The sequence below is a fragment of the Budorcas taxicolor genome, chromosome 5 (genome assembly GCF_023091745.1).
Source record: "Budorcas taxicolor isolate Tak-1 chromosome 5, Takin1.1, whole genome shotgun sequence".
Taxonomy (NCBI): Eukaryota; Metazoa; Chordata; class Mammalia; order Artiodactyla; family Bovidae; genus Budorcas; species Budorcas taxicolor.
Window position 1 is genome coordinate 35,061,338 of NC_068914.1, and position 12,035 is coordinate 35,073,372.

At 34.7% G+C, this 12,035-nt stretch overlaps 1 protein-coding gene across 1 annotated transcript in view; it reads right to left on the reverse strand.

The window, feature by feature from the left end:
* Positions 1-12,035, reverse strand: part of RYR2 (ryanodine receptor 2) — a 582,989-nt gene that overhangs the window by 145,411 nt on the left and 425,543 nt on the right. Inside the window, exons 64-67 of the mRNA XM_052640524.1 lie at positions 9,848-9,908; positions 7,979-8,217; positions 6,402-6,483; positions 1,795-1,925 (exon numbers count right to left, since the gene is read on the reverse strand). Coding sequence (XP_052496484.1) covers positions 1,795-1,925; positions 6,402-6,483; positions 7,979-8,217; positions 9,848-9,908 — 513 coding nt within the window. The remainder of the gene's footprint in view (positions 1-1,794; positions 1,926-6,401; positions 6,484-7,978; positions 8,218-9,847; positions 9,909-12,035) is intronic.

Genomic DNA, 12,035 nt, shown 5'->3' on the forward strand with positions numbered 1-12,035 from the left:
TCTGAAAGATGGGAATACCAGACCACATGACCTGCCTCTTGAGAAATCTGTATGCAGATCAGGAAGCAAAGTTGGAACTGGACATAGAACAACTGACTGGTTCAAAATAGGGAAAGGAATACGTCAAGGCTGTATATTGTCACCCTGCTTATTTAACTTCTATGCAGAGTACGTCATAAGAAACTTTGGGGTGCACGAGGCTCAAGCTGGAATCAAGACTGCTGGGAGAAATATCAATAACCTCAGATCTGCAGATGACACTACCCTTATGGCAGAAAGTGAAGAAGAACTAAAAAAGCCTCTTCATGAAAGTGAAAGAGGAGAGGGAAAAAGTTGGCTTAAAACTCAGCATTGAGAAAACTAAGATCATGGCACCTGGTCCCATCACTTCGTGGCAAATAGATGGGGAAACAGTGGAAACAGTGACCGATTTTATTTTGGGGGGGCTCCAAAATCACTGCAGATGGTAACTGCAGCCATGGAATTAAAAGACGCTTGTTCCTTGGAAGAAAAGTTATGACCAACCTAGACAGCATTATTAAAAAGCAGAGACATTACCAACAAAGGTCTGTCTACTCATAGCTATGGTTTTTCCAGTAGTCACATATGGATGTGAGAGGTGGACTATAAAGCAAGCTGAGCGCCAAAGAATTGATGCTTTTGAACCATGGTATTGAAGAAGACTCTTGAGAGTCCCTTGGACTGCAAGGAGATTCAACCAGTCCATCCTAAAGGAGATCAGTCCTGAATATTCATTGGAAGGACTGATGCTGAAGCTGAAACTCCAATACTTTGGCCACCTGATGTGAAGAACTGACTCATTTGAAAAGACCCTGGTGCTGGGAAAGATTGAAGGTGGGAAGATAAGAGGATGACACAGGATGAGATGGTCAGATGGCATCACCAACTGTGGACATGAGTTTGAGTAAGCTCTGGAAGTTGGTGATGGACAGGGAGGCCTGGTGTGCTGTAGTCCATGGGGTCACAACGAGTTGGACATGACTGAATGACTGAAGTGACTGATTGCAAGGCTTTTGGAAAACAACTAATATACAATATAGTTTATCAGACTTAGAGGACAATACTATTAGAAAAAATCACACGGAATAAAACTGTCCCAATAAGATGGATCTATCAAGTGAACTGAGAAAAAAGCAAAGTATGAATCCATGCTGCTGCTGCTGCTGCTGCTGCTAAGTCACCTCAGTCATGTCCAACTCTGTGCGACCGCATAGATGACAGCCCACCTGGCTCCTCCATCCCGGGGATTCTCCAGGCAAGAACACTGGAGTGGGTTGCCATTTCCTTCTCCAATGCATCCATGCATGCTAAGCCACTTCAGTCGTGTCTGACTCTGTACGACCCCATGCACAGTAGCCCCAGGCTCCTCTGTCCACAGGATTCTCCAGGCAAGAATACTGAAGTGGGCTGCCATTTCCTTCTCCAATGAATCCATAATCATAACAAATAAGAATATTGTACATGTGTTGACTACCTATAAGAGATAACTGAATTAGAGTGACCTATTTTTTCCATACTGCTGATTATTCTGTCTTATTATTAAGAGGGTTAACTTGTCTGTGGTTCATTAATTTAAAAGAAACTAATTTTCTTTCAGAAAAACAATGGAGATAGTATACAACATGCCAAAAACTTCCAAATAAGACTTAAGAACAAATAGCATTGGAGGTAATAAATTAAAATGGCCCATTAAACAATCATGGTTGTAAAATACTACAAATGTCACTCATTTTTAGCTTCAAATATCAAGTACCACACATGCTTCTTTGCTACCTGCTCTCTCTCTCGAAGACTTTGTATTGTAGATGGAGTAAATATTGTGCTTGTCCAGGTGAGTTTCCAAAAATGCTACAGGAAAGGCACCAGCAAAAGCAGCCAGACATTCTCCCAATGCAGAACGTTGCCTGTAAATGGAAACTTTACATTTTTAAAGTCTTCTAAGTGAATAACTGAAGAAGTTATATTAAAATTGGCAAAGTCAACCTGCAAGAAGAACAATCATAGAGCTACTGATAAAAACTACCCCTCGGATCCAACCTCTATACTGTAAAATATCATATGCTTTCCATAGCAAGTTCCCTACCATTTTTTTAAAAGCTCAATTACCTGTCAGCTACAGAGAAGTTAAAAACAGTACAGCCAAAAATAACAGCAACAACAACAAACACACTTGTAAATGCCTCCACTAGTTTGGACATTTCATTTGGTTTCCTTTTCTTTCTTTTTTAACACAGTGCTCTAAGGAAGAATTCTTGCCATATGAATAAACCGATTTTGGTAAAAAAATTTAAAAAAATAAAGTACTAATACTAACACACATATAACTTTCTGAAAATTTACCATATATAATTAATTTCAGGGTTATATAAGTAATTTCAGGTTATTACTCAGTTATGAAATAGTAAGATACACTAGATGCTAAAGACTATTGATAACACTTAAAACTGATTTATCATTTTCAAGAGAAGGAGGTGCCTTGGGAATCAAACTGTGATCAATTTATTTAAGAATTCTCCTGCCACTGATATATTTAAATTCTCTCTCTCCCCAAGTTTCCTACTTAATCCAAGGCTTTACTGGCACCTTAAATGTTTATTAAATATAGAATAATATGAGAGTTCAGCAAATTATGAACTCTTTAAACGACTTTGTATATATATTTAATTTAAAAGTCAATAAAATGGATTGAGTTAAGACAAGATAACATAATTCTCTTGGGTAGTTTTAAATTTCTTACTAAGAAATAATAAATAATGCTTGATTATTTAATATTTTAATTAAAACGACTAGATACGTACTCTGCTAGGAGAAAATATCCCTTCACAGAAAGAAACTGAATAAGGTAAACTTCAGTTTAAACATTTAATAACATTGCATTACTAAAAATAAGATACCAAGAAGTTACAAAGAGCACAGGCTTTTATTCATACAGATCCAAGACCTGATCTTACTCCTAATGCTGTGTCACTCTCTGCAGGAAAACTACTTATAGTTTTCAAGTTTTTCTTTCCTTACCTAAAAACGAGGACAGAATTGCAAAATATCTGGTATACGATATGGGTTCAATAAATGTTTTAAAATAATGAGACATACTTTAAGAAGTTAATAGCCTAAAATGTTTCATGTATGACCCTAAGGTAGGTATTCCATTTCCTGACATCTGATTCAAAGCGTGAAAGCGGTAGCTGTTCAGTTGTGTCTGACTCTTTGCAATCCCATCCATGGACTGTAGTCCACCAGGCTCCTCTGTCCATGGGATTCTCCAGGCAAGAATACTGGAGTGGGTTGCCATTCCCTTCTCCAGGGATCTTCCCAACCCAGGGATTGAACACTGGTCTCCCGCATTGCTGGCAGAATTTTTACCATCTGAGCCACCAGGATATTGAGCTAGTCCTTTTATTTCATTAATAATTCCTCTGAATTATTTAATAATTCACTTCAAAATACCAATTCAAATAATAATTCTCAGATTAATTTTGATCATTTGTATTGTTTTCTGGAAATAGTAACATTTCTTTAAATGATTTGTATAAAAACAACTACATTTTTTAGTATACCATCATTTTTTCAAAATACCTTTTATTCACCTTCAAATTTTTATTTTTATATTCTCCCAGAATCACTTTACAATTGTGAAGTTAACTGAATAAAATACACATATACTTTTTTTTTAGACTCTAAGAGAATGATCCAAATTTTATCAAGAAAAATATCCAGGCAAGAACAGCAAAAAACAATAACAGTAACTGCTGAGGTATAAGATAATTTTGACTACCAGATATTAAAATAAATTACAAAATATTGATAATTTAGGCTAAATGGTACTGCTCTTATCATTCAAAAAATCAAATAATAGAACAGAATTCTAGAAATATATATTCTAGAACACATTCTAGAAATATAACCTATCATATTTAGTGTATGACTGAGTTTATTTCAAATCAGTGAATAAAAGAAACATTTAATAAATCATTATGTTAGACATGATGGATGATTTAAAAATTGAATTTAAATTCTACATAACAAACGCCAAACAGAAACATGAAATTCAGATGCATTTCTAGTAAATTCTCTTCTTAGCCCTGAGATAATCATTTCAGAAGAGGGCAACAGAGGATTAGATGGTTAGACACCATCACCAACTCAATGGACATGAATTTGAGCAAACTCCGGGAGGTAGTGAAGGACAGAGAAGTCTGGTGTGCTGCAGTCCATGGGGTCGCAAAGAGACACAACTTAGCAACTGAAGAACAACAAACAATTTCGGACATTGCCTTCCTCAAGCTTCTCACGCATGTGTTTTCCACCATGATTTGGCTAAAGACTCCAATCATACTTCACTGAGACAACAAAAGTTATTAGACACAAACCTAGACTTACCTTCTATTTGTTTCCTATTGAGTAAAGAAAGTTTTGAGTCCAAAGACCCATGTTTTAAAAAATACATTCCTGATGACCCCATGAAATTCCCTGTATTGTGTGCTCCTCACACACAATAACTTGCCACTATAACACTGACCAGCTTACTTGTTCTGTTTCGTTTCTTCCACTTGACATAAGCTCTTTGAGAGCAGGGATCTATCTGTTCACTGTTGTATCCCAGAATCTGACATTTAATAAATATTTACTGAATGAACAAAAGAATTAAAAAGTAAATCTAGACAAATGAAAATATGAAAAATCTAGGAGAGCAAATATTTTAATTTCTAGTTGTTAAGGTATAGTACAAACTTTTTAAAATCATGAAAATAAGAGGAAGACACACATGATGTAATTGGTAGGTTTGATTATATAAAAGTTCAAAACTCTCATGACATAAAAACTATCTGTACGTTATATCTTATATATAAGCACTATAAAGGTACAAAAATGTGAAAAATCATAAAAACAGGAGAAATAACAGACAAGAGGTTAATTATTAATAAAAAGAAAGGTAAACTGATGAGTAAGACAATAAACTAATAGAAAAATGGACAAAAAATGAGAAAAGGTAATTTATCAAATAAATAAAAATGGCAAAGTAAACATAACAAAGTCGCCCATATCAAGTAATCAGAGAAATGCATCTGAAAATAAAAATTATATCCCATTTTAACTATTAAATTTATAAATAGTGAAAAGGAATAATCAGAAATAAGAAACGTGAGGAAGTAAGAATCCTCTTGCAAACTTTATAGTATAAAGTGAATCAGTTCTTATAAAGATAGTAAAATGTGTATCATAAACCTTTAATATATGCATACTTTTTAACCCAGATCTCCAAATTCTGATAAAGGAAAGAAAATAAATACACACAGAAAACTGTGAACATAGATTTAGCATTATTTATGATAGTGAAAAGAGAAAAGAGGCTAATGTCAAAAACAAAGGAACATCTCAATATATTATGTTACTTCCTGAGGATAAAATATATTTTATAGCCACAAAAAATTAGTTAAAAAAAGATTAACTTAAAATGCAGATAAAACTTCAAAGATATTTAGAAAAAAAGCAATTATTTTTTTCCATTGATCTACTTTCCTATATATTGGTAATTGCAACTTTACCATTTTTAAAAACTTTTAATATTTGGTAGGTCACCAAATTATTATTTTGGTGCATACCAATTTATTATTTTATTTTTCTCTCTCAAAATTGTATGTGCTAGTCTCATGCATTTATTCTTCCTAATGAACTTCTGAATTATTTTTTCAAGTTCAGTAAAAAAGCAAATATCTACTTGAAATTGTATTATAATTAAGATAATTTGAAGAGAATTTACATCTACTCAATATTCCTCTCTCAGAATACCTTTATTTACTTCATTTATTGGTCTTTTATCAGCATATCTTTTTATTTATTGTAACTGGTAAAAAAAAGTCTTCTTTTTCTTCTCTCTTCCATATAAATTTTTAACTAAAGTTACCAGTGATCCCTTTTTTTAATTCAGTGGGGACACGACTGAAGTGACTTAGCAGCAGCAGCAGCAGGGGACACCTTATCTTACTTGATCTGTCCACATCCTCTGACCCTGCAAATCTTCCCCTCTTGAACTTAAGAACTTAAGAAAAAATTAAACTGGTTTAATAACTACCCATATTCAGTCCTTTAAAAGATTCATTAATGCTGTAAAGTTTAAACTTTATATTAAATATGGTCTTTACCATTATTGCTTTACATTTTTCATTCATAAATTGACATTTATTATATCAATAAATATCATATCAATCAAATTTAGCATTTAGCTTAAAGACTGGCTAATTCCTCCCAAGGAATTCAACACATCAATTTGGTTGTTTAGTTTATAACTAAGGAAAAAGTTATAAAGTGAAACCCTTGAAATGAATAATTATAACATCTAATAAAACTATTAGTAAGATGTTAAACTCTTAAAATCTTACCTTTCCACATAAATACTCTTGCTGGTTCCCAAAGCATACAAGCTAGTCAGAATTCTATAACATGACACCTGTACATCTTCCACTAAGGAAAAAGAGAATTTCATTTAAAACACTTGTTATCAATACACTGTCCTGAGAAAGTTTAGGCTAAAAACAAAACTCTATATCAAAGACATACTAATATTTTAATATTTGACAAAATATAAGAACATATAAAACTATGTTTAAATTCATGATTATATTTTAAAATACAAAATTTTAAAATTATATTTAAATTACATTTAAAACTTTTTTCTCAAATAAAAGTCTTTTCTTGAAGGAGCTAAAAGCATTCTAAAGACTCATGCTCTGATTATACAGACAGAATATTATCAGGAACAACTTATCATTTTTATTTAGGCATAAGAATAAGGATTTCTTCAAGAATAAAACTAAGCACAAGAGTATCTGGGAGGACAGGTCCATTTTGACTCGGGTTTCAAAGGTATATAAAGACAGTATCTTTTATTTTAACTCTCAAATGAACAAGAATGAGAATGCTGGAGAATGGGGTGTATCATTTATTTCTAAAACAACCTGCAATTCAAAGCATAAGAAAGTTACTCTTATAGTTTCTAAAGCTAGAAAATAAAACTTCTAAGATGATCTCTGATTCAATAAACATGTTCAACAGGCAAAGAAATATAAGAACCTTGGATTTCTAATGCCAACTCTGTTGCCACTTTCTGGAGGACACACCATATCATGAATGGAGAAATCATTATCCTCTCCCATACTTGTTTCTATGTCAGTATGGGATGGGAAGTAATGGTCCCACTGGTTCAAGTAGTGTCACTATTTTGAAACTAGTCTTTGCATCATTCTCTGATTACCACAGTGGTTTTTACAGAACTTTACCCGGGAGACCTACACCATTTGAGAGTCTGAGTGGGTGGGTCTGTGGGCAAGACTCACTTGACTGCTAGATACGGGCTTTCACCTTCCTTCATGTTCATATAGACAGAAGGGGAAGGAACTTAGGTCATGTGGCTCTCTTTCCACTCAAGCTTGGGCATTCTGTGGATATCTTTAATAACTACAGAATTCCAGAGAAAAGCAGCAGATGAAATCCCCTATGAAAACAGACTGAAATCTATAAACCAAAGACATTTGAGCCACCCTGGTAGATCAATTATTTAGACACAGACTTTGTCTCAGCAGTCTTCACATTTCGGTAGGAGAGCTTGCAGAAACAATTTGCATCAACTCAGAAATAATTTGAACACACTTAATGCTTTCCTATAGTGAAACTGCATTAGAAAATTTCCATGGAGAAAGACAACAATAGAAAGAGTAAAATTTGGAACTTGGATGTCAACAGTGTGGGAGTGACTATCTATAACCACTACCTTACTGGTCCCTCCTGTGAATTCACGATCTATCTCTATAATAATGGCTTTGTAACTCAAATGTCAACCTAAAGTGTTCTGCCAAAAAAAAAAAATTAATTAAGCAGTGTTTGGGTAATCTCTATGATGTGGCTGTTACAATTTCGGATTGTACTATTTAGATAAGGAAACTGTAATAGATTTACATACATATTAGATCTTCTCCGAATTGATGCTGGCCAATATGCTCAAATAATGATGACAGCATTGGCAACAGTGCCACCGTGGTATAATTGATAATCTGAGTAACACCTTTGGGTTGGTTTCGGGTGTGGGTGAACTGGCCCTGCTTAAGATTCTCCATCGTCTTCTCCAGATCCTCTGCGGCATTGTCCAGGAAGGCTCTGAGCGCACTTTTAACACTCTCCAGGCCAGTCTTCATCACAGTCCTAGGGAGGAGAGAAGGGACAACTTACACCTTGTGGTAGGAGCACGTGAAATATAAATAAAACATGCTTTTACATCATGTTTATTTGTTCATGACGATATTCAGTCAACTTAATTTTTTTAATCCACTTTCAAATAATTTTTTTTCTTATATACTTGAAGTTATAGTAATATCACTCCATAGATGCATAACCTTTCCTAAATGCCTTTAAAGTCAACTTAATTAGGATCTTGAAGCAAAATGTAGTTTTTTGTTTTTTTTTAAACATCCTCCCTACTCTCCCGACCCTCCCTGTGGCCGCACAAATGAGGAACCTTAATCCCCCAACCAGGGATCAAACCCCAAACCTACCCTCTATGTTGGGAGCTCTGAGTCAACCACTGGACTTTTAGGGAAATCCCAAATGGCTCCCAAAGTTCTAATGATTTATGCTTTTCAACTGTTGTCTCAAATTTTGAGAATACTTACTTCATGACTAACAAAACTTAGGTCCTGAGCCAGTTTAGTTCATCTCAAATCCAACAAAACTAGACTGTTTTGTGAGGCAATGGGTGTGAAAGAAACATTTAATGGCGGTTAAACCAAGTTACCAACTGATACAGACTTTTTTTTTTTTACTTTTAACAGTAGAAAATCAGTTTTTTTATAAATAAGTCTCTGAAGATTGAACTCTGTATGAAAGTGACATGCTAAAAGCCACTATTTCACACAGAAAATCAAGGTGCATAATTGTATCTTCTTTCTTCATTTATTATACAAAACATCTCAAATAAAATTTTAAACATTAAAATGAATAATTCAAGGTATCACTGAATATTGTCTGTGGAAGACTTCTAGGAACTTTTATTTAGATATATCCTGGATAATTAATGAATTAAATGAATGGCTTAAAGGCTGAATCAAGCTAACCAAATTGGTTTTGTATTTGGATTTCTGGTCATGGTGATATTAGGGCAGGGTAGAAAGTGTATGTACTTGGAAATTGGCCTACTTCCACACTTATTATGGAATTTTGAGCTTCACTTTACTCAACTGTAAAATGAGAATAAAACCCTCATGTTTCCTATAAAACTAAATATTATAACAAAATGGAGTACACTACCATGCTTTGAAGTTAATAAGCTGTCTAGAGTTGTAGCTCATTATTTTTATGTCACATGATACAGTCCCAATGCAACTCTCAATTATATACCTAGCCACTACAGAAATTACTTGAAATTTAAATAACAATCTGTATCTGATTATATATAAAAATAATATAATGCTCTTGTATTATTGGGCTTCCCTTGTAGCTCAGTTGGTAAAGAATCTGCCTGCAGTGCAGGAGACCTGGGTTCAATCCCTGGGTTGGAAAGATCCTTTGGAGAAGAAAATGGCGACCCACTCCAGTATCATTGCCTGGCAAGTCTCATGGACAGAGGAGCCTGGTGGGCTGCAGTCCATGGGGTCACAAAGAGCTGGGCATGACTGAGCGACTAACACTTACTTACTTGTATTATTAATTTATAAAATATTTTCTTTTTCACCTGAAGTCTTCATTACAATTCCAACGAAGACACTAGCTTTTTCTTCAGATTCCTATATATCATTTTTACACTCATTGACTGAGATAAAAAAACATATCCATTTACCTTGCATCCAAAGTCTGACCCAAAATATGAAGACAGTTGACAATTGATGTTGCATCATTCCCTAAAGAGGAAACAAATAGCTGTATAAACTGCTCTGAGAAATTCTCAATGTTCCTCTTTCTATTAACGCTTGTGTTCCAAAAAATTAGTCAAGGCACAACTCAATCAGGATAACTCAATTCAAGGGACTTTTTGATAATTAAGTTTAAAATCATGCAGTTTTTCTGCTTAAAAGTGGTTATGCAAATGTAAGTAGAAAAGCAATAAAGCATGTTTCATCAAATAGCTGACATACTCAAGAAGCATTCAAAGCACTGCACCATCCAAAGAATTTTAACTGGATTCTTCAAACGTATCCCCCTCCCAATACCAGTTCACATTATTTTTAAATCATACTGTATGTCAACTTTTAAAGTCAGCTGATATCCTCTGTGAAATGAGGTGAATTAAAGTCTAATAAATTTAATTCCCTTTTAATTACCCCAAGTATGTCTGCTTTCTTCTTGCATTCAACTGCATTAAAATGAGTTATTTTGCCTGAATTTAACTGCATTCGCATGAACTAACATGCCTGAATGTTGTTGGTCTTTGGTGGAAAAGAAGTACCAAACCATCAGGTAAGAAAGTATCAGAGGCCGAAGAAGTTAGACATTACTTATGAGATATCTAAAATGGGGCAACTCCTCTTGAAAAATCAGATGAAACTCAGCCATTCTGATAGGAATGTACATCACTAAGTACAGAAATATGAATCATATAATACATATATTTTACTTTATGATAAGGATACAATAAAGACAATATGAATCCAAAGTAACACAGTGGCCACTCACAATATAGTCTGACACTCATCACTTCTTCATTTCATGCTTTCCTACATGTAATATATACAATAATTTCCTGGTCCTTAGGTTAACAACTCTTATTTGAATGTGAGGTTTTAAAACATTTGAGTACACTATATTCTTTATACACAAAGGTACCCTAAAATGAATGAATTAAACATACATGGAAATTAATAATTTCCTTAGTATGTGGGCATTCCAGTTTAGTGCTATAACACAAATATGAAAAAATAAATTAGGTATTCATTGCTGAGACTCTTGAGTTCTTTCAGTAAATGTTCCATTAATCTCATGCTTTGACTCTCAGAACTTCCAATAATAGTGATGACAAAATCAGCAGAAAGGCAGAATTTGTCATGCCCCTGTCTATTGACTGGGGGCAGTGCTAGGGCTTCTGCTATGGTCCTTAGAAGTAGTATTCATTTAGTTATTCATTCACCCAATAAATACACGATAAATACCAGGTACTCTTAAACTTCCAGTAATAAGCTAGAGTTACGGTACTTGCATTTTAATGGGGGACACATAATGAACTATTAAGCCAAAAAAAATCAATATGTTACATAATATATAGCCAAGGTAAAAGTATATATAGCAGGGAATGGGGATTACAGCAACTGGATAGAGTAACAGGGGGAGTGGTCATTGGGTCCTCCCCAAGAAGACGGCATTAGAGCAGAGATTTTAATGAAGTGAAAGGACAAACCACACATATATATAGGAGAAGAGCCCAGGTGGTACAAACAGATGTGCAAAGGCTCTGGGGCAGAAAATGAACCTAGTGTTCTTGGCAAGGAAGTCAAGATGGCTGCTGTGGACAAATTCAGGAGAAAGGAGGAGAATATATGGTGGAGACAAGGGAACCAGGTTCAGGAGTATCACAACCAGAGCAAGCACTTTGGACTTTTTTGTTAAGTGCAATAGGAAGACATTCTGAACACTAGATTAATTCCAGTGTGCCAAATTCTGGGAGGGCAAGAGTAAAAGTGAGTTAGGAAGCCCTTGCAGTAGTCTAGAACCAGTACATTGAAGATGGCAAATTTGGCCTAGGATATTATTGGTGAAGCAATTAAGAATGTATGTTCAGTTTTTGCTTATGTGTTGCATGTTGGTGAGAGGGAAAGGAGACAAAGATAACTCCGCAACTGTTTCAGTGAGCAATTGTCTGAGCAGTTGGGTGAATGGTGGTAGGATTCAATGATGTGCAGAGAGCACAAGGTGGGGGTCAGAGAAGGCAAGGGGAGGGGAGGGGTGGGAGTTGGGTATTCTGCTTTCAACAGGTGAAGTGCAATGGGCCTATTCGTCTCAGCTTGAGATATGGAATAGGCAACTGATACAAAAAC